Raw genomic sequence first — 24,697 nt, forward strand, 5'->3', positions numbered from 1 at the left:
TTTTTGTTTTCAATGTGAAGCCAACTACATATAAAAAATATAACTGTTTTCAGTTTATGCCTGAATCTATACTCTAAATTAAACTCATACAAATATGTTTTTCTTTTATATACTTAGACTTGAGGATCAAAATCTGAATATATAATAAGCAGAAACTATGGAAATCTGGCTGAATGAAATTTCCATGTTTGGAAGTACAAGGGTTGTGTGGTTAAATATCTACCATAAAAAGGGAAAAGGAATCACTCTTCTCCCACATTTCTGTCCCTTCCCCAAGTCAGCAACCCCTCCAATGAGATTCCTATCTTGAATGCTAATTTGCAAGAAAAATGGACTTTGGGAAGAGAGAACTACTTAAGAGTGCACACTGAATTCTGTGAATAGTTTCCATTTAAAAGCTTGAAAAAATAGGAGAAATATTAAGACTTCTTTGGGGGGATATTTGAATGGAACTTTGACATTTTGTTATTTAAAATGCATTTGAGTGCACATATACAAAACATAAAAAAAACCAAAAACTCATTCAGGTACCTCAGCCACCTCCATACAAACAGGAAAAGAATAAGTGAGAGGAGGGAGGAAAAAAATGGGGGTGGAGGGTGGGGAGTGGAGAAAGAGAATAAATACTACCTCTGATTTTGGAAGCCCCAGAGGTGCAAGCTGTTGGAGGATAAGGGAGATTAGGAAGCATCACTACAGCCATGTTACAATCTTCCCTGAGCTTCCTCTGTGGTTGCTTATTTCTGCCCCCAGGGATCCTTGCAGACTGACAGCACTGTGTTGGTGTATGGCTGATGACTGCTGTAGTAGAAGGACAGCACGTAATGGGTGGCAGGGCTCTCAGAACCTTGCTGGAGAGGACTCATAAGGGAGGCTGGAGAAGGACTGGAGAGGAAAGATGAGAGCACTCTTGGAACCACTCTCATGTTTTTGCCCTCCAGGAGCTCCAGGGATGAATCCTCTCCTTTTCTCCATGTGCTCCTGGGCTGTTTGTGCTTGCTGACGGAGACACTAATGGGCTTTTTGATTCTTTCTTTCCTATTACTCTCTATAAAGTTAAATTGAGAGCATAACCTATTACTCTGACAGCAGATGATGCAACAAAACTTCTTCTGGTCGGCGGCCCAAGCAAATGATACCTTTTTCCTGCAAAATCTAATATTTTCAATTTTTGCCTTCTCAGTAGAGACCCTAGTCATTGTTCTTTTATTTAATTAAGAAGGTCCACCATTCATCTAGCTACACTAATAAAACAGATACAAATGATCCTACATGCTTTAGAATCATTTTAAGATGGTAACAGAAGAAAAACAATGAAAATGTACCTCTATATCACTCCTTAAGAATTTACCAATTCTTATATTATGTAAAATGATACAAACTATTTTGTTTATTGGAGATAGTCTACAATGGTCAGCTGTCAGCTCCTGTAAAGAAAATTCAGCCTCTGATTTTGGACACAAGTAATTTTACTATAGCTAAATAAATATATGTATATTTAAAGATGAGTTATATATATATATATATATATATATTGGTTTTCTATCCCAAATACTTATTTTGTGAGCCTTTTGTGGCCTTGGATACAGTTCCTTGGTGTATTAGTGTTTTTATTACTGCTTCTGACCATGTGCAAGTCTTCAAAATAATTTCAGAAATGTAAATGAGTCCTTTGTTAGAACCTGAAATAGAAAATTTCCCCAAGGGCTAGATGATAGTTTTTTTTTTTTTTTTTTTTTTTTTTTTTTTTTTTTTTTTTAAGGTACTGCCATACAATTTTAACTGTAGCTTTATGTAGTAGAACTTTTGGGCATTATTCCAATTTCCTATAAAGACAGTGTCAAGTATTTTTTCAATTGGAAATTTTGCAAAATTGTGATGGTTTCTGTTAGTTTGTCTGAAATGAGACAAAAGGCTTATTTTGCATAGGCTACAAAACAGATGTTGATAATGTTTTGTTACCACCAGTCTTGTCTGGACTTCAAACAGATGACCTGGAAGTGAAAGGTCTTATATCTCATTAATAATAATACAAGCTGTCAAATCCTCATGACCCAGCACAGGGCAGTAAGTCAATACACTCGGCGCACTACTGAAAAGTATGGATAGAGAGCATACCATATTTAGTCTTTAAGTTAATGTGGACTAGCCAGCTATGCTGACTTGGATGGAAGATCAGCTCTTTATGAGAAGTAGTAATGCTGCTTTCTAGAAATATTCCTACACTGGAATATATGATTGCTAAAAGTTAAGGCTGGGCTGCTGCTTCTCACAAGTGTTCCTGGCACATTCGCATTGTGGGGGAGTTCCCTCCATCTAGAGACCTCTGTCCAAGAAGAAAGGAAGATTCTGTATTGAAGGTTAAGGTACATTAAGACTAAGATGCATTAAAGACAGTTAGTGGCTTTCCTTGTGCTTTTTTTGGGTGAGTTGCTCAATCTCCTAGTACTAGAGACAATAGTAAGTATTTATTCTTGCAATGCTGTTATGAGACTGTAATTCACCATGGCTTATGAGGAAGTCAGATTCTGAGTTGATTGAGCCTATGTAAGTAACCAGACAGATGCTTGCCAAAGCCTTTTGTCTTCCTAAAATAGCCCAAAGCCTCACATACTTCTATCTTTATTTCCTTTCTTCTTTACTAGAAACTACTTTTTTGAGAGTTGCAAAAGAATTTATCAGGGATACTTTGCTCGGCTGGGCCTATTTGCTAGTACCACCAGTCATATGACAAAATAGATTAAGCTAAATTCTGTTCTCAGATGTGCACAGTTCTCAGCAAGCCAACTGCAACTCCGTGACAAAGAAAACATTTCTAAAATGTAAAATTCATAAAACCTAAATGATTCAATATTCATCTGCTATGATCTATCTTAGTGCCAGATCTGTGAGATCTGTGCACTTTTTTAAAATGAAATTTGGTGAAAGAATTTTAATTATCTATTAAAGCATATTTCCTTTTGAGAAAGCTAGCTTCTGATATTAGAACACATCCATATATTTTTTTAATTAAAAAAAAAATCATCTATTATGCAGAAGACAAACTGTTAGCAAATTTGCATTCTCAAGCTCTTATGACAAAAGGTAAGTATGTGAGAGCCCTACTGCAGTGTTAGAAAATTGAAGAGAAAAAGAGAAGGAGAAGAGTTAGTAATATCAAGTTGCTACACTGAATTTGATTATATTACCCACAGATTCACAATATATTAGAAAAGTGTTAAAATAGACTATGCTATCTCAATCATTAGTTCTAACAGAGATGTGACTTGCCTCTTGAAGTGAACAGTCTGGGAAGTAAAGGAGCTAAAACTGAAACAGAAAAATGTAAAATGTTTTAATATGTATGTGCTAAAATGAGAACATCTTTTGATAACTTATACTGTAAGACAGATAAAATACTGCTTTAGTTAAAAATCTTGATGCAAACTTAGAATTCATAATTCTAAGAATGTAATAACATGGAATCTGATTTTTATATTTTATTAAAATGCTACTTAATATAATGAAATCTGACCGACTGCCATTGCAACATATGGAATACTAAGATTATATAATAAAAATATTCAGACTATAATTATCTAAAAAATTCACCATCCCATATGTAATTTATCAAAGTGAACTTTACATTGATTTGTGCCACATGGTTGATGAAAAACTATAAAGAGTCTCTGGAACAAAAGGTATGTACAGATAACTTTGTAAGAACAGTCTCAATCTGTTTCAGACGTTCCTTTTTTAGCCTTACTTCACATATCAAAATATTGTAATATTTATATTCTCCTCATTAAAAGTTTTCTAGAACCTTAAAAGCTGCCTTTTTAAAAGCTGCCTTAGTTTCATGGAATAAACAATGTTAAATTGTTTTAGTTAAATGTGGACAATCTTAAATCAATTTAAACCTGGTTTATAATGATTTTGTTTAATTCCTATGCCTTACTGAGGCATTCCAAATCACTGTAAACCAAGTTTAAATTGATTTAAGCTTTAAAGTTAAATTGAGAGCATAACTGAATATAGAAATTCCTATGTGTCATTCCAATCTGAACAGTAACTAGATATAAATGATGTTGTGATATACCATAACTTGATATGTCTCAAAGATTTCCAGATTACATACACCGAATCAACATAACTCTTCAGAATTAAGTAAGAGTGGACAGTATGGTTTTATTGGGCTCTCTTCAGAGCCATCAGATGTTATTCTAAATTTCTTAGGCATAAAATCCACCTTCCTTGCCTACTGATTTTCTTGATTTCAGTTCCTGGTCTCAAGTTTCAGAGTCACATTGTAAACAGTAAAAAACATAGAAAACATTGACATCATTCTATACAAAATCATGCAGCAATATAGACAGAAGGTATGGAGGGATTTAGTTTTTCTCACCGATTGGTTGGTAAAATTTACAGGAAACACATATGATACTGGGTTGGATCATTAACTTTCAGAATTATTTCCACTTCTAATATGAGCAAGAGTTGAGTAGCAAAGGTTGCAATTAATCTGATAGAAAAAATGAGGTTGTAGAAGGTGGGTTCTTTTTGAGACGTTCACAGGTTTTGGTACACATACAGCACCAATATCCTGTCACCTCACCAGACTTGGAAGCACCTTGTTTCTCTTCTTAGTGTTGATTGGAAACACGAACACTGACACTGTTAGGACAGACTGTCAATATTTGAAAAGTTGACTTGTTTCAAATTCTATCATTTCTGTTTTGCTAATACCTACATTACCCCACTGTTTGTACTGTAAAAGAAAAGGACTAGAATTACTGTTCTATGTTCTAAAGGAGCAGGGGATGTTTTCTACATAGGGATCTCTGGTAAGATATACACTTTTTTTTTTTTTTTTTTTTCCTTTAGATGGATGCAACTATAAGGATTATATCACATCAGTCTATTTGAATGAAATGGCAGTTTTGAGGCCTGACTGTGAGGTTTTCCAGACTGGGCAAGAATTTTTCCTGACCTCTTTGCAGTTCTAATACATACTGCAATGTAGTTGCTTGTTGCAGCCTTTAAGCTATAGCAACAGTATATATTTTTGGCTGGAAGCATTGCTCTTATATATGAGAACTTAGCCAAAACCATACTGAGTTTTCCCTTCTAAAAGAGAAAGGGATATTGATCAAATTATCCCCACTAATGGTCCTGTTTGCCTTACTGTTTTATTGACTTAAAACAAGTGTTTCAGCAATGGTTAGCTGCAGATTGAGAAAGCACATTGATGTATTAACTATGATAATATACTGAAGGTTGCTCCCAGATAAAAGTATCTATGTCTGCCATCCACTCTAGTTTCAAAGCATGAGACTAAATTCCACTTAGTTTTTATTTTTTATTTTTTAATATCCATTTATGATCTTATCTTTGTTTCAGATTTCCACTAGGGCATCAGAAGAAAATGCAGGAGCAAAGATAGCTATTGTAGAAATTCAATTATACTGAAAAAAATCCTCAGACATCAAAAAACTTCCCCTTAATCGAGTAATTTAATAAAGGTATTCCTAAGTAAGTTAACCTAAAAAATCCATACTGCATTTCACAGTTCTCACATTTTTATCTCATGTGAGAGGAGATTGCATTTTCAACTTTCAGCATGCCTTTCTTTCCAGATTGCTTCCCCAGGAAACATAATATTTTTTCAAGACGGAGCTCTAACAGAACCTGCTGGAACATGGATAAAACTGAGACCTCGCTGCAGACCTTCACACAGGGAGAAAGGACTAGAAAGGATCTCTCATGAATGTTTCTACAGGGGATTAATTCCCAACTCTCATTGTACCTAATGAAGTCCGTGCCTTGCTTACAGTTTCATTTGTTCTTAGTCCCTATTTACAGCAGGTAATATTCCCTTTCAGGGCTGATACCTCAGGTTCCCCTTCACACACTGATGAATGAGAGCACTGGGTGCCAGTAGGAGTGTAGAAGTTTCTCAACAAGTTGCGTGGCACTTGGGATCAGGTCATGAAAGATCACAGCCACACTGACTCACAAAACATTGAGTTTTAGAATTAACCCTCATTTCTATTTCAACCAAAAAAGAACTGCTCCACAGTGGTTTTATAGAATTTTCAATAACATGTCACGTGCAATCATAAGAGCACTTGAGGTACTGTTATTTTTCACACCTCTGGTGAAAGATTGTATAATGGGCACATACTCTGTAATCAGTTCCCCTAGTTCATGGACGCAGAACATCCATATTACATCTAGAAAATAAAGATGCTGTTCTCCGTGTAATTGCATACTTAGCCATCAATATTAAGACAATAACTGCAAAGGTTCAGAATTAACAAGTTAAAAACAGACTTTTATCTTAGTTGTAATGAAAAATCATAATTACCTGCAAGGTTGTCAATCTCTTTCTCCTGGAGCAGACTGACAGCATCATCGTCTCCTTCCAGCATAAGCTCTGTTTCTGCATTCTGATTTACCACAGCTTGACTTCGGAAAGTTTTCTTGGACTTCACTACATCTTCTTCAGTGCCTAAAAAAAAGTTATGTGTTGTAAACTTAGCTGAACAGTATTTTAGTGAAAATACTATAAATACTATAAATAGTGAAAAATACAGAATAAAACATCTGTATTGAAAAAGGTCTTTATCAAGGTCTACAAAATACACAGCCTTAGTCTGTCTTTCAAAATATATCTTGAGTAAAATACAAACTCTGTTTCACAAAGACCCTCCTGCTGTTAATAATTATTTTTTGCTCTATGTTCTATGTTTTTCCATTAGTTTTCAACATGCAAGAAATTCAGCAGGAGTGTCTCTTGGGTTCTTGGTATTCTGACTCTGACTGATGTCTCAGAGCTCAAACCACCTACTCTAAGTAAAGGAGATGGTTTTAGGAATTCAAAATCTGCCATGATTTTGGTTTGGGAGATAGGAGGGACAGAAAGGTGAAGTAGGAGACTGGTAATCTCAATAAAGAGTAAGAAGAAGGTAGGCACACTGTTTCTTTGTTGGTAGAAAGTTTTATTCTCGTTTTGATTGTTTGCCATAATGCCTGAGCTTGATGAGTGCTACTATGGCAGATGTAAAGTGATGAGGTAAAGTGTATTAAAACTCATGGCCTCATATTCATACAGGACAATTAACTGGAATATAGTAAACAGGTTAGTGAAGATACATGCATGGAATTGAATTGATGTGTCAGGCAGTTCTGTTATTAAAAACAGTGGGGAAGGTGTTATGTTTTTATTTCCCACTCATATTTATATGAGTCTTTTAATTACTTCATGCACAGAAGAATCACAGCTTATAAATAAAAATTCTGGAGACATATTTTACCTTTAGTGTGTTTACTCTGTTTGAAGATAACTGTTAACATGCCACTTGATATCAGACTCTACCACAAACTGAGACCTCACATTTTAAAGTCTAAAAATAACCTTCTCTATATTATTGTTATTATCCAAATTGCTATTTCTGGTGCTACAGAACATGGTTAAGACAAACAAACAAAAAAAAAATGCAGTTTTTCATTAAGCTCAAAATTAAGGACAGCATCTCTAGTCTTCCCAATTGTTGCTATCTCCATGAGGACAATGCTGTTACTGATAGTGATAAAGGCACTACTGATGTTGACATATATGCTGATATGCCAATATATTTGCTGTGTTCATTTACTAAGCTGTGATCTTTACCTCTCTTGCATAATGAGTGAAAATATAGTGCTAAATACTAACACTATTTAGTGCAACTAACTGTAACTATTCACTCAAATTACAGTTATATTTTTTTTTCCCTAATTCACAAAAAAAGAGTAAGAATTGTAGGAATTTTGGAAAACATAATGGAGTAATGTGCTGTAACAGACCTTTGGTTATATTACATCAGAACTGTCTTGAGTATTTAACTACTATTGGAATTTTGTTTGCTTGTGCTTACTACAAGGGAGTTCAGCATTTGACACAGGTAATAGCTCCTAATGTGAAGCATTTGACAATGAAGGAGACCGGATCTGAGCTGAACTAACACAGTGGAGGAAGAAAGCAGGAAAATATGTTTGTCTTCCTTTTTGGTAGTTTTAGTGAGTGTTATGGAAGTTTCTGAGCTTTATAAGATGTAATAATATTCAAATAAATTACTTCAAAAGTACTAATCTGGAATAATAATAGTTTCAACCATTTATGTAGTAACTGATTAGATTAGTGACGATCCTTTCAAATTATTTATGCACAAAGAGATGCAATCACAAGAAAAAAGTTCACATTATTACTAAGATGCATCAGCAGAAGAACCTGAAATTTAGTACATTTTAAATCCCTTGTGATGAGGGTTCCAGTTACCAGATTACAGAAATATTGCTATACACCAGTGTAAGAAATGTGGTAGAGGAGAAGGCACTAAATTAGTTTGGCAAATTTGGAGCTGAGCAACAAGACAAATGCTTCTAAAAGCCATTCTGGTTTATAATATTAAACATACATTTATCTAAAAGAAATATAGTAAATAGTGCTTCTTTCTTGTGATGGAAAAGGCTCTGGTTTGGCTGTTGTTTAAATTTATCACTTTGTTGAGTGCACCTCAGTTTTGCTGTACTGTACTAAACATTTATCTAAATGAAAGTGTACGAGACCCAGAGTTGCCCTTCAATCACTATATCCTTTATGAATTAGAGTTCCATTTATCAAAATTACAGCAAGAAGAGTAAGGTCTCACAGGGCTGTCTCATTACAAGGCTTGTAAACACTGTCCTTACAAAGAAATGGTTTAACACCTAACAAATCAAAAACTGATTGGGAATAGAATTTATTTGAGATCATCTATCTTCAGAAGACGTGCCGTACTGAGTGCACTTCTTGGCCTTTCTACCCATTCATCAAGAAATTAACAAGCGAATACCACAGACCACCAGATCTCCTTGGATCCTGAAATGTGAAATATGTTCAAAACAGATCTGTCACAGATGTTCTATTTTTAAATTTCAAGATGACTTCAAAAAGGTTATAAAATAAGAGGAGCTCTCAAAATAAGAGTAAAAAGAAAAACAACTTGTCTCTTTAAAAACAGACAACAAACTGAATAAAAAATTATATGACATAAAACTATGTCTAGTATTGTTAACAATGATATAAAAAGGAGTGATGAATAAATTAATATTTGATATTTCAGCATGTTTGTAAAAAATAAAAACTCAAATTATTTTTTAAAGTCATGGCAAAATTACTATGAAATGGAATTCATTTCCAGATACTTCATTTCAAACTGCTCTCAAGACACACCAAGTTTCTTTTTTAAAATATAATACAGAATTGTATTAATGTCAGTTCTTAAGTCTAATTAGAAAATGTTTCAAATGCTTTTAAATAAGAGAAAGAAAAAAGAAATTAAATATAATTTGACGAAAGAAACATTTTAACATCAGGGTGTTCAGAACTGGAACTGGCAGATGCTATCAGTGCTCAAAGAAGCAAGATCCTTATTAAAGGATGTTTTTCCAGACTGGAACTTAGAAAGAAACCATGAAATAAGAAGGTAAATATTTCTTAAAACAGCAGTTTGCAAAGAACTTAAAGGAATAAGCCAGCTCTCACTGAAGTCCCGCTGAAGTTAGTGCCCTAATGTCTTGAAACTTGAAGGTTCTGTCATAAATGTATTTCAAGAAAACGTATGTATAAGACTAAATAAGATTAAAAAAAATATATATATTTTTTAATCCATCATTTGTTACACCTGTTATCATCTTGATCATTGCATGGTAAAAACTGGCTTTAGGATAACTGAAAAGAGCTAATCTTTAACAGAAAACAAAGAAAGCAACTAGCACTCATCTGCAAAACCCTGACTTCAATGAAGAGGTATGTATTTTATATGTGAGCTGCATGGTAAACCTGTATAGCATTGAGAAAAAATTACGAATTTCAGGTATTTAATTTTCCTTAAAAAGTAACGGAAACTATTAATCTGACCAAAAAAAAGCCCGCAAAGAACAAAAAAAACAACTAACAAACCCAATAACAACAATAAAGAAAATAAAAAATTAATAATTTTCCAAGAACAGGAGGATCTCAAGTTATTTAGTAGCTACAGCTTCTAGAATCATCTAATATATGCAATATTTAAATAAATATTTTGTTGTTTTTATTGTAGTATTTGAATTTTTGTTTCTCAGTTTTCAACGAAATCAATAAATGCTGCAGGTCACAACAGGTTCTGAGGTCACAGTCTGAATTTCAAAGATACTGTTAGTGTCCAAACCCATAAACGGTATCCCTAAATATATTTAAAATAAGCAGTACAAAAATAGCGTATTGTTGATTACGCTTCTATTATGTAAGTTGATTTTGTTAGACTTTACACTGATTACCACGATTTTGTTGAATATTGAAAAGGAGTTTTTGCTTCCATCTTCACTGCTGTGCATTTATTATTCAAAAGTTTTTTTTTTTTTTTTTGTTTTTTTTTTTTTTTCCTCTGTACTTAGCATACTTATAGTGAGGTAATAACATGGTTAATTTTAAGAAAAGTTTGCTTGGTAATACTGTAACCAACAAAAGAAGACTACTGCTTCTTATAAAGTTGTTTCCATAGTTTACTTCAATGAATTACCGATAAGGCAATTTATACAGTGAGCGCTCTTTGATCTTTGAAGAGAGATGGCAGAATGGAAAGTTAACCTCATTTTAATGTTACCTAAATATACTGACAGGAAATTCTAATGTTTCCAAACATCTGGAAATCTGCTCCATGGGATGGTGTTCTTCTTTTCTGTAAGAAAGCTTTTTCATATATTGTCTTTTACAGTTTTATGTGGCTTCTAAAGGAGCATTTTGACATAAGTAAAGTCTGTTCTCTTTACAGTAAAATGCTGCATTTAATTAAAAACTCTCTTTTATAGAATCTAAAGTACAGTTTTTGTGAAGCTTAGCTTTCCTCAGAAACTTTCAAGGATAAAATTGCTTTTTCTTCTCTTACAGGTCACATATATGCACTGCTCTGTAGAATTATTATTATTATTTTTTCCTGAGTTATAATAACCTGGGGTATATTTTAACATGCTGTTGAATAAAGGAATTCAGAATTAGTTCCTCACAGGAAACTACCTCACAGGTGATGATGTAAATCATGAAATTATATCACAGGTAAAATTTATCAACAGACTTTGAATGTACTGTTTTGTTTATTATACAAACTCTAACTTTCACAGGAACAGTCAAGCTTAAATTAAAATGCAACACTATTAACTACCCCCTCTTTTCTTTTTTTTTTTCTTTTTTTCATTTGATATGATTAATACTTGAAAATACTTATAAAACATTTCAGGAGATAATCTTCCTGTTTTATATATTATAACAGTTTAAAATCCTGCTTTCATTGCTAATCTTTACTAACTTGATTAGGCACCGGGACCCTCACAGCGGTCACATTTATGGAGAGCAGCTGCTTGGCAGTCTGTAGACTGACCTCTACAAAACCCAGCAAGATTAAATAATTGACATGGTAACCACTCCCCCTGGCCCAATATCTTTCTGCATGGCTTCAGAGCCAGCCCTTCCAGGGCTCAGTTCACTCCATGGGAAGAGGGGACCAGGTATCTCTGTGTCTGCTCAAGAGCCTTGGAGGAGCAGAACATTGCTGGCATATTGTGATGAACTGTCCCCACCTGTGTCTGTTGGGGCTGTGATTTAAATTGCAATGTGTTTCTGAAACTGGCAGCTTTGACTGGCATATAATTTAGTTTCCCTGGAGAATCAGAGAAGTGACTCTTATTAAAGGAGGGCTGGTTTTAATAGATTTAATAAAAGCCAGAAGAACCTAAATCATATTTTTCTTATCAAAGATCATTGAAGAAATGAGGGGAAAAACTGGAAAAATTGTGTAGAAATTAAAAATTGCATGTATTTATTTTGGAAATTACTTTTTACCTAAAAGCAAAACCAAAACATATTTTTATTTTCTGTAATAGATAAATACTTAGATAATAAGTAATAATAAGAAGATCATAATAATAAGTAATAGATAAAAAGAAAATTAATCTGAGACTTTCCAAACATTTTCCTCTATGTCTAATTTTTATACCTGCTATCTGACCACATTTTCTCTAGGTGAGTCATTTATAAATACTTTATTGTTGTGTACATTATACTCTCATAACTTCTCAGGTGTTTTGCATTGTAACAGTGAGACTGACAATGATGAGGAGACTGAGAATAAAAGCAAGGACAAAATTAATGTGTTTCTCAAGAGACTTTTTTTTTTTTTTTTTTTTAAATAAATAGTTGTGGTTAAATTGTTGTGTATCAGTATAAAAGGTCCTATATAGAAAAAAGGATGAAATTACTATGCTGGACACTTTTATTTATTTATTTATTTATTTATTTATTTTTTCTCCCTTTAGTTTACAGATAGGAAAACTAAGATTCTGAGTGTTATTAAATTATTTTTTAGAAGTCATAAGTATTATACTTATTTGAGATTTCAGATGTTCTGAGCTTGTGAGAAGGAACCTGCACTGATTCAGTACAGGTCATAACGAGCCAGAGGGTGACAGGATATGGCCAGTCTAGCAGATGTTATAAGGCATTTTCACACATCTGAAGGTCAGTCTTCAGTCTGACTGCAACTAGAAGTCCTTCTAACTGGAACTTAAACCAGCCAAATGTTTATATTTGGATTAAGATGTAGTTTGCCACTGTAACTTGTACACACAAGAATGGATTCATATTTCATGACTGATGACCTTTACAAATCCCTGTCAGTTTGAAATGTAGCCTCTCAGTGGATACTATAGTTTGATAAATTGCAGAAAGAAACTGAATTTCCTGATGTGCTGTGGATCACTTAAACAGGCAAAGATGATACACAAGAAAAATAATTAAGAGCAATAAAATATTCCTATTTCCTACCATTTTACTAAAGTACAGTAATAGCCAACACGAAAATAACTACATCACACCAACAGTTATTGTTCAGTGGAAAGGACATCAAGGACACTTGCAAGTAAGAGAATTGGATCAATATTAACGCGATTTTCATTTCATGCTTCCCCAACTCCAGTAAGCTGACAATATACTCTGATTATGTGAACTGCCTCTGAGTAACATAGAAAAGGTTATTAGAGCAAGAGGTGGAAATGGAATGCACTTTTTATATTGACAGGTCTGCTAATAGAGTGTACTGATTTTCAAAGCCATGCAATGCATTTTTACAATTTAGTTTTGACAGCAAAAAAGGAATTTCATTTATCATTAATTCAAAATATTCACATGTAAGCAAAGGTTTCTTAAGACAGGCCACTGAAGAGGGTAATCAAACTGTTTCAATAGAAAAAATGTAATTAGTAAGGTAAGAAGCAAAAGGGGATTGAATTTAAATATGTATGAAATGATAACAAAAAAAATGAATTCTGTTAAATGATATATTCAATGCTTTTAAAATAGAATCTGATAAAAACTTTTAAAAGATAACACATACATGAAAAACAAGGAATCTCTCCACATTCATGTCTGGATTTTGTCTTGAAAGTTTTTGATTAGTTTCAAGTTTGAAATACTTAAAACAAGCACACATTCTACAGGAAAAGCCATGTTCTGACTCTATCTGCTCGCAGAGCTCAAAGACAGGATCAAAGTTGTCAGGTTTCTACAAAGGCACACCCTGTACTGAGGAACCGTGCCTACATACGCTAGGCTTAATTTAGCTTCCAGCTCACAAATATTCTAATTGAGAAAGCTAACAATGAGAAAGCCTTGGGGAGAAATGAAACACTCTTTAGAAACACAGATGCTTGGTGCATGCTAGCAGCCCAATGGTAATGCACTGGCATGTGAGAAACCTGATCTTAGCTCCTGTACTGGGGTATTCTACACCAACCTTTCTAAACTTTACCTAATAATTAGAGCCTCCAATCCACGAGACAGATTCAAACCTCAGGATTTTTAAAACAAAAGATTTATCTGTAGTTTTATGGACTGACTTCTAACTTTCGAATTCTTCCTCTCTGTGGCCAAATTGTGGTAAATCATATCTTTGCTAGAAGGCACTATTCTCCCTCACCACTTAAAGTTTTGCTACCAGATCCTGAGTGGATAGCTAAAAAAAATTAATTCTCTATAACAGAAAATGAAGGTGTAGTAAGTACATTTAAAATGATTTTATAGTAACTATCCAAATTCCCATAGTAAAATAACTGTTTTAATTTCTATTGAGACTACTTATTTAGAGAAGAAAGACTCAAAAGCCTTGAGATACCTATTTGCCAAAATGTCTGAAATGATCTTTGTTTTCTGGAATGTTAATCATTTCAAATGAAATTCTGCTCTTTTGAGACATACAGAAGGAAGATCTTACGTAGTCTTTACACAGGCAAAATCTCCTATACATGACATGATGTCTTCTATAACTCTTTTGTAAAAGGATAGCCCCCATTTTACATAAATCATAAATTTGTAAATATAATAATCTTATCAGAATATCTAGATTTACTTTTAATTACACTGTCTTTTACTGTGCAATCCCAACTAGTTCAGTGTACTGCTCTGATTCTTTTTTTTCTGTGCAAATTTCATTTCATCCTCACATGGATCACCACATCTTTGGAACTGGCATGCATCATTTTCACTTCAGCAACAACAGTAACTGGTGGGAGGAACTGTTTCTATTTCTGTGTAGATCAATGCCTATAGCAACATCAGACAAAGGGCAGCACCCACAGGATATTCACATTTGTGAGACAGCAGTGTGGCCCTAACATTGGGATATTTGTGTTTAACTCTTAGCTCTGCTAAAGAGCTATAATCTAGTTGCAAAAGACAGTGATCCTATTTGTTGTGAAAACTTATGAAAAAATGAGCTTCTAGTTCCTGAACCTAAAATGCAAAATTAAAATCAAAATTTTTCTATTTGATTGATTGGGGGCAGAATTTTACACTTTTTTTTTTTTTTTTTTTTTTAATAGCTGCAGCTATAAAAGCTCTTTGTTTCATACTGTCTAGCAGATAAAAAGTGACATAGTAGCGATACAGAAGATAAAGCAGAGTCTGAGAGTCTATGACTACAACAGCTCAAAGAGACTTTCTACAAGATTTCCATTACTTTGTCTCTGAAATAGGTGAATGGTAATTACTGTCCCAGGTAGAAAGCTTGTGTGTATATTAAGGAAAGTTAACTCACAGAAATCTTAGCAGCAATAGTAAAGGAAAAAGGAGAACAGTATTTTATTTTATCTACCATTAAGCTTCAGTGTGGTGGTAGTGATGTCTTTCATTCTGCTTTGCAAAGGTTGCCAGAGAGAAAAAAAAATTCCATGCTACTTCAGGGATATTTGAAAAAATGCTATGCTTATGTTAAATTTACAAGCATTGGCAATATTTTCTATCCAGAGTGGAGCTGAGATGCTATTTGACAACATGATTCACTTTTTTGAAGACACGGGAGTGAGTGATTTGTGTTATATGGCAAAACAGATACAAATGAAACCCTCTTCGGGCATTATGCATAGTCCTTTCAGCTACAAAAGTTTGCGTATTGTAGATGATATTTATGTTCATACACAAAGATATAGGGAGATATACATTTAAGGCATACAAAGATAAGAAAAAATCATGTCATGATGTAGCATACATGCTATGAAAAACAAAATTAATTATGTAACTGGAAACGTATAATATGCTGGCTGATGGAATTCTTAACAAGTTGGTTTTCTTGATATGATGTTTACTGGTATATCTGAGAACTTCTCACAATGTATTTGGCTTTTAATACAGTGCTTTCATTAGGTGTTTCTGCACCCCTGTCTGTACCTTGCACAGAGTTCTGTTAACTCTGTGAAAGACCAGGAATCACCTATACTGAAGAGATTGTCACAATCTACCTCTGTCATCTTAACACATCTTCACCTTGCGAGAGGCCTTTGCCTAAAAGCCTGTCATGTCTTCTACTGGCATGAGTAGAAGAGTGGGAGAGAAGGGGTTCTAACTGTGATCTTCTGACTCTAGGCTGCAATAGTTGCAGCACTGAGGAAATAATGGCCCCTGATTCCAGCCAAGTACTTGGCTTCCTTTCCTAGACACCTTTCTTCAGTGTTGTTAGAAAACACCTTCCTCAGTAGAAGCAATAGAATTTCATTTTGCATTTTTAGACACATTTGGTAAAGTTTGGGCTTCTTTACTCCAGTAAACAATGTTATTAAACACATTTTTCATTTAATAATTCTATATATTTCCACTTAGTCTCCACATAATGGAGAACAGACTCCTGCAGTCAAGAAGAGATGAAAGATAAGAAGAGTGGAGAAAATTTAAAAATGGAATGTGTTGTTGTGTTCAACTAAAGTTGAAGGAGTGCTGTTACTCCTTAATATGGAGTCTTCAAGCACAGAAGATTGGAGGTAAGAAAAGCACATGGTAAAATCTGAGTCTGAAGAGTTACATTCACCCAGCCATGAAAGATGTCCTGAAGGACAATTAGACATTTCATTGACAGAATGTTCTTCCAAAAAGTTTCTATGAGATGCTCTGAATATACATGGGTCAGTAACTTCCATTTCTTTGTCAATTAGCAATAGAACTGAATCAAAAGAACAAATAAATTCTTTACAACGGTTTGAAAACATTTCACATCATAGTAATTTACTGGTTTTGGTAAGTAGATTACTTTCATTCTGCAAGAGCAGATAGCTAAAGTTTGTTCTTTTCACATGTAAATATAACATTGGAAAGGAAAAAAGTGCAGCTAGACTTCTAAAACTGGCAATGATTGCAATTTGGTAGTCTTGGGAATGTTTTTGCCAGGCAATTTGATTACGTTAAGAATCAAATTTGAATCATAAGCTTTCAGAGGCAATCTGAAGTGAGAAAAATAAGTAGTTATGTTAACTGCTGGTAAAAAAACTTTGTTGTAAAATTAACTCAGACCTATAGTAGCAGTTAAAATCCAGGTCATGCCAGATAGACTGAAAACATCAGAGGAAGGCATTTGAAATCCAACACAGAGATTTGGAGGGAGGAAAGTTTTCACATCCTATTTGGATCTGCTAAAAGCTCAAAATAAAGAAAGATTCTGACATTAAAGATTTGAGGAAATTAGAAAAGAAAAAAAAAAGTCTTTTATTTCATGAATCTGTACTTAAAACTTATTATCAAGCTGCTATGAAAATTCCTATGCTAGAGATGGCAGATAACAGAAAGCAGAAATACAGAGATTATGAATCTGTTAGGCAAGCAGTCACAGCTAATTTCCATTATCCAGTCAGACAGTAGAAGCCCAGACACAGAAAACCAATAGTGTTCAGTACTCTACCTAAGTAAATTCCACTAGTGATCACACCTTGAGGTAGATCACCATAATAGTAGATATATTTAATGAGAATATATTAATGTCCTTCGAGGGGACTAAGAAATACTAGAAAGACCACCAAGATAAATCTAGTATTTCAGATTTAGTTATTATCACAGTTAGTAATCTCTTATACTACTCTCTAATGAAAGTCCTTAATCCTGGCTTATTTAAACAAATTTTATTTTCATCTGTATCTGAAAACTACCATGTAAAACCTTAGCAAAATACATTTTTATTTTGTGTGTGTGTGTGTGTGTGTGTGTTTGTAATGTTTTCCCTAAAATCCAGTGAGGATGAAATAATTGGAAGTTTATTTGGTAAAGCAGTGGATGGCACTGTTGGGCTACAGTTATAAATATGTAGTGGCAAATCTTAAATTATTATGCTTTCAATAAATACACAGGTTTTTGTGATTTCTTCAGGCACACAATTTGGATGTAAACTCATTTAGAATACATTAGAGATTTCACAATCAGATGTGGAAGTTAATACATGTACTGAAAGGAAGTTGTGTTATAAGAATTTTATTTTAGGTGAAAGAAAATCAATAATATTTTTGATGTCAACATTCAATATATTTTTCTTTTATTAATATTAAATCATATATCTAACATTGGGCATCTCTTCTTATAAGGGGCACTTGGCTGGTAATTAGTCTAATGGAGACAAAGAGAGTCAAACAAAGAAAAGAGGAAGAAAATGGTGCTCCAAATGAAGTGGAATTGCTTACACATTTGTCTCATGTCTGCATGATTACTTTTAAAGAATCGAGGTGATTTACTTGATGACATGTAGAAGCATTGTTATGGATTAACTTAATGAATGCATACATATTCTTAAGATGTTTACTACTGAACATCATGTAACATATGTGTTTTCTGCCCATAAAGAAGAAACTTAAAACTACTCACAGTTACTTCTTAGCTTGTAAACTTACAGGCTAAAATTAAGCGGGCATGTAGTGGATGAATGAAGGTGGTTTATTTTTAGTCGGGGGCTTCTGTTTTCTTTATTTTTTGTTTAACATTCATACATATGACATTACTTAAATAAATAATAGTTTTGCAAGTTATCTGAGATAAGGGTCATCACCTGCATTTCCTCAGAACAATGTATTTTATGACATTGTGTGTGTGACTAATTTTCAGGAGGACAGTGCAGGATAGAGCACTAAAGAAGTCAAAAAAAAAAAAAAAACCACAAAAACAACACAACAATAATACCCCTCCACCCCCTTAAACTCTCCTACCAAACTATCAAAAACATTTTAGTGGCTCAAGTGGCACAATAAACTCAGTTTCAGTAATAGTATACTGTCCATGAGAAAACTGATATTAGAAGTATTTTATGACCTGGATGATGGGGCAGAGGGCACCCTAAGGAAATTTGCATATGAAAAACTAGGGGGAGTGGCTGACACACCAGAGAGTCATGCTGCCACCCAGAGGGACTTTGGCAGGCTGGAGAGGTGGGCTGACAGGAACCTTCCGCAGCTGAGCAAGGATAAGTGCAGAGTCCTGCATCTGAGAAGGAACACCTCCATTCACCAGTACTGCTGGATGGCACCCGGCTGGAAGGCAGTTTTGCAGAAAAGGACCCGAGAGTCCTGGTGAACAGGTGAAAGTAACTTGATATTGAGAATTACCTATTTTTGATTAAATGTTTCTGCTTTTTTTTTTTTTTTTTTGAGTCTATGAGAAGTTGCATGAGATTAGTCCTGAACATTGAGATATAAGCTCTTGAGGCTGGAAGGCTCCTCTGAAGACTGTCTAGTCCAACTCCCTTTCTGAATCAGGGTCAGCCACAGAAGGCTGCCCAGGACCATTGTCAGTTGGGTTTTCAGTTTTTCCAACAATGGAGATTCCACAGCTTCTCTAGACAACCTGTTCCATTGTTTTACTACCATGAGGATAAATAAAATGTTTTTACTGAGTATCACTGAGAAGAATCTTCTTTACTCTCTCCCAACAGGTTATACACAACTACAAGACTTCCCCCATCCTGAGCCTTGTCTCTTCCAGATGAAGCAAAGAATATTTAAAGAATATCTGAATCAGATTAGGAATCAATGTAAATGTAAAAAACAAACAAACAAAAACTACAAAAAGATCTTCAATTTCAACTATGGCCCTTACAGTAAAGTTGTTCATATAGACATATTATGGAAAACAATATTAATAGACAAAACTGAAAGCATATTTTGGTGTTTCATATCTTACATAGTACACGTAGAATGCTTTCACTAGATATGCCTAGATAACATTTTTTATGCATCTAGTGGTCCTGCTAGCAAAATTCTGGTAGGTGATGATTCTGTATCAGCTATCTTCAAATTGCTTACAGTTTTGCATTAGTTGTTGGAAAAATCCTGCTCTCTTTAAAATAGGACTGAAATCTGCATTTCTGAGACAGACCCTAAGGACTGTTCTGGAACTATGGTAGATATGGTATTTTGAATAAATACAGACCAGAGATGGGTCAAAGGTAATAAAGTTAGAGGGCCTTGTGAAGCTGAGAAAAAGTAAATACTCTTAGATATATATATATACTCTGCAACTTTGACTGGCACTCTTGAACTTATTGAAAAATGTGGTGGAGTTTTAATTAAGAAGTCCCAGAAAGAAAAACTAGTCTTCAAGTGGGCATTCAGACTTCCTAGAATTAAGCATTTGATTTCATAGCAAAGCTTCTGAACAGAGATGAAGAAATTGAGCACACACAGTTCATAGGACATTTTTATTTCTTAAAATGTCTTATCCCTTATCAAATGTCATGATAAGTTTGTTTATAAAACACTAACAGCTTTCTGGAACAATATCTGGTGCATGCTAAATGAAACCAACTTCTTACCAGTTTCTCTGGAATGTCTTCCCTCTATCTTGTTCTAACACTAACTGCAGAAATGATGAGCACAGCAGTTCTGATGGACAGGAGGAGCTGCTCTGGACTTTTCAGCATTGAGAGGTCACTTTGGAGTTACAGTCCTTGGAAGTTCAGCTTGGTACATTTTTCTTTAATACTGAAGATCCTCACAAATTTAATACTGATATAGGGCCCGATGTGAGACAGCCAAAATCCCTGTTCTGAAGACAGACCCTGGTTTGAGCACGGGTTTACACGGATTTCAGACTCAGTTTCATAGTAGGGAATCCACACACCTTTTAAGGTTGCACTTGCTTGAAGCTAAACATTCTAGGTATGTAAGTCCTTCAGCAGCCTGATGGAATCCTGCCTACAGTTCTTTGAAAGTCTATCAAACTCCAGGTTATTTTATGAAAGTAAATTTCAGATTTGAACATTTCAGACTTCAGAAATTGATGCTCTCTAACTCAGTTTATATAATCAAATCCTATTTCTAATGATAAGCATATACAATATTTGCTGAAACTTACAGCAGTGAAGACAACTCCCAGGAGTCAGATATAGTCTACTTCAGTTAAAACTGCTCTTAAAAGAAGGTTTTTAATTAGATGTCCATATATATAAAAAAGCATGAGAAACTTAAAATATGCAAGTTCAAATGCAATTGCCATATTGCACTTATAAGACAGATCTGTAACTTTGTTTTAAAACCTGAATGAATTACACATTAGATTACAAAGGTGTTTAGTTGTTTGTTTGTTTGTTTGTTTTGCATTCTAAGCATTCAGGATTTGTCATGATAATCAGATTAACAGGCCAAATATTGTTGAGCAAAGACATTAGAAATACTTGACCAGCTTACATACAAATGTTTAGAACATAACCACTGAGCTATTCAAGTCCATTACCTCCACTGCAGACTAGAAAATGTGGCTTTTCTTGGATCACGTCTACATGCAAATGGTTTGTGGAACACTATCTTTAAGTGCTGAAGGACCAAAGCTTAATAAATTCACTATTTTGCTAAGTTGACCTCTGTGGAGTAGTATTCTGTTTCACTGTGCAGGGTGGTACAGTAGTGTCTCGTCTATACTAATCTCCAATGACTGTAAACTGTTAAGGTGATTAACTAGAAGAGACAGTTCTTTCACCACATGTGCAGAATCACTGTGAATTGGGTCATGGTTGTATATTTTCTGCATTTATAGGTAGCAAAATTTGGGGAAGAGAATAGAGTCTAAAATGTCTTGCACATTCTTTTGTTCCTCCCCTCTTTTTAATCTACAGTTTAATCAACCACATTGAAGCTCCATCTAAACTTAAAATAAGAACTGTTCTAAATCCATTGAAATGTCAATAAAATTAAAACTCTACATAAACTTTTCAGTAGTTCAAAATCCCAGTTTATGCCTTTCACTTTAATACTTAGTAAATAGGATCCCATTAGCTTCACAAAAGGGGAAAAATGAATCCATGGATCTATTGAAGTAAAAATTTAACTAAAACAAAAGGGTACAGCAGATAAAATTCTGAAATAATTAGGCTTGAATTTTACATACAGATATGAAATGGATGTAAAACCCAGTGTTAATGTCAAATAGCTAGAAATGGAAGAGAGTAATCCAAAGGGAAAAATTTTCCACTTCATCTCCTGTAAATGCTGCTATGACTCTGTTCTGACAGTCTCAAAGGACAACTAAGTGTATAGCTATAGGAATATGTTATAATTTTTCAATTTTGAAATCTTTTTACTTGCCATATACTTTGAACACACGTATATATCTATACATACACACATACATGCATATTTGTATTTTATCAAAAACAGACATCTGAGCATGCATACAATGGCTGAGTAACAGCCTGTAGTTAAAAAGTTTTACCCATTTGTCTTGTAGCAGAATTTTTGAGAGAATACTACTTACATATAGCAGATAACAGCTAATGCTTCCTATATTAAGAAGGCCCTTATCAGACAAAATTAACACTTTATTTTTTTAGCCCTTCAAGGCATTTGTTTTTATTTCTTTATGTTATATTAACATCTGTTGTAATTTTTTTTTCTAAAACAAACATATAGATCACAGACATAGTTTTCATTTCCAAGAATTTTCCATTCCTTGATGACTGCAAGTATTACATAATTACAGTATCCAGACATCCAACATCATCTCTGATTTAGTAGTAGAGTAGCTGTAGAGCACTTTTTTTATTTATCAAGGTCATCTTGATGGCTGTGCAAGCTTAGATAAATCAGGTGTTAAGCAGGCACATCTCCAAGGAATCTGGAAATTCTCTCATCTGCAATCCTCAGCACATCTTATTATTTACTGCCAAATAAAAGACTGATTAATTTTGTCATTTTTGCTTGGTGATTTTTGCTCATCTGAAACTGCCTGCCCTCCTCTGCAATGCCTGATCAGACCTATTTAAGCTGATGCCTTTGATCGTAGATACAGAGGAGCTTGCTGACTTAGGCTTTGACTAAACATTCCTCCACTGCAGTATTTATGCACAAAATCCTAAATGATAACTGACAGTCAACATAGATAACAAATATTTATATTTCCACTATTTTACTGATGCTCAGTATACAATTTCTTGTGCTAGAGGTATCAGTCAAGATGAAAAATTTATATTAATATAACAAAAATCCAACAAATTTTGCTTTGATTAATAGCTTTTTTATTTCTCACAAAGTATCTGAGGTCAAGAAAAAATGTGTTACTGGAAAACTAAGCACAAATATATTTTTTAATTGTTTTAAATTCTTTCTGTACTATGATATCATGCTTAGTGTTGGAAGCTAGGAGCATTTTACTATCAAAGTGTTCCAAACAAAATTAACAAAACAAAGCTAATAAAAAAATACAATGAAAGTTAAGCCCTATGGAAAAAAATAAATAAAAAAAAAAAATCTGCCTCCAGCTCTTTCTTAATCACATTCCAACACCAGAGGCTAAAGGTACATCAAACTGCACCAAATCCTTTTCACATGACAACCTCATAAATTATTCAACTCATTAGTAACACCAAGAGGCATAAAAATAACATCAGTGTTAAGGATGTTTTCTTACAGAGAAAGGTCAGCTAAAAGTTTCAATGTTAAAATCCAAAGGCTTAGCCTCTGAAAAGTAAGTACATGTAGCTAGAATCCATGAACTATAACATTAATGCATGCTGCTTAAAAATTCCATACATTAATTTTAGTAAATACATGAAAAAGTTATATTCAGAATTATTTAATTCTGCAAACAGGACAACTTTTTTTTTTCTCTCTCTCTCTCTCTTTTTTTTTTTTTTTTTTTTTTTTTTTTAATGTAACCAGGATGCATACCACCTCTAAAAATACTTGAGAGTTAATTTTCCCGTATGTTGAATACACTAACAGGTGAGTACTATGAAACTATATAGAAACAACACAGTATGAAACTCTTACTACTTCAGCTTTTCTATTTCTTTTGGTTGTAGCTTTATCTTGCAGGCTAGCTCTGCTACCAGGCAGCTGTCACCTCCACTGATATACCAGACCATAAAAACTACACTGAGAGGTAATCTTTGCAACATTCTAAAATAAAACCATTTAAGTTCAACTTGTATTATAGTTCTTATAAAGCAAAACAAAACAAAAAAACATACTTCCACCATCTTCTGAGCTCAATCTTATCCCAAAGATAAAACATTCTTACTATAAAATGCAAGAAACAAGGACATCAAAATAAACGGAAAGCTGGATAGTATCAAAGCTTAAAACTTCATTCTAGCTTATAAATCGGATTTCTTCTTGTTTTAATGCTATTTTAATATCTAAAATTAAGATTATTAATCAATTTTAAAAGTAAATATTTTAAAAGTTTTTATGCCTAAATAAAGCAGAAAGCCCTCAGTCTTAATGATTATTTTTCTTACAAAGGAAATATATTTCAAAGGAAATAGTTTTCTTACAAAGGCAACATAGCAATTAGCACAATTCTGCATCTGCCTCTGATAAGATCTCCGTTTTGATGTTTTGGAATACTGTGGTTGAAATAACCCTCTGTCAAATATATACTACTGGAGTGACGTCTTAACCCAACTGGTGAACAGTTAATGACCTGAAGTTCTGCACATGATAGCCTTTGCATTTAAATAAGTATTAAATTACACTACCTAGTATAACCACATATGCAGACACTCATTTATATGTCTAACCTTGTTTGAATCCCAGCTATTTGCTTCAACAACCAGCAAAGCTGGTGAAATACATAGGTTACGCAGAGCTACCTTTATATCTGTCACATTCAGAACTCCTGGCAACATTAGCCCTTGACTACAAGGGCTACAATCAACTGAAACGTTTAACATGCATTGGACAAACTACTTCCATTTCCTCAGTTTTTAATAAGTGATGCAAAATTTCATTGCTAAATGCTACAGAATCCCAGGATATTTTTTTTCCAGTACTGCAGATTTAAAAAACAAAAAAAAAAAAAAAAAAAAGGAAAGAAAAAATATTCTGGAGATTCTTTACAAATTCTTTACAAATCTCCATCTTTGATATGCTAGAG

At 33.8% G+C, this 24,697-nt stretch overlaps 1 protein-coding gene across 2 annotated transcripts in view; it reads right to left on the bottom strand.

Annotated features, from left to right (window-relative positions):
* NBEA (neurobeachin) overlaps positions 1-24,697 on the bottom strand; it is a 514,417-nt gene that overhangs the window by 163,075 nt on the left and 326,645 nt on the right. For both annotated transcript variants that reach the window (XM_032190243.1, XM_032190252.1), the window contains exon 40: positions 6,347-6,490. In XM_032190243.1, the coding sequence (XP_032046134.1) occupies positions 6,347-6,490 (144 nt within the window). The remainder of the gene's footprint in view (positions 1-6,346; positions 6,491-24,697) is intronic.

Source organism: Aythya fuligula, chromosome 1 (genome assembly GCF_009819795.1).
Source record: "Aythya fuligula isolate bAytFul2 chromosome 1, bAytFul2.pri, whole genome shotgun sequence".
In the NCBI taxonomy this organism is placed as follows: domain Eukaryota; kingdom Metazoa; phylum Chordata; class Aves; order Anseriformes; family Anatidae; genus Aythya; species Aythya fuligula.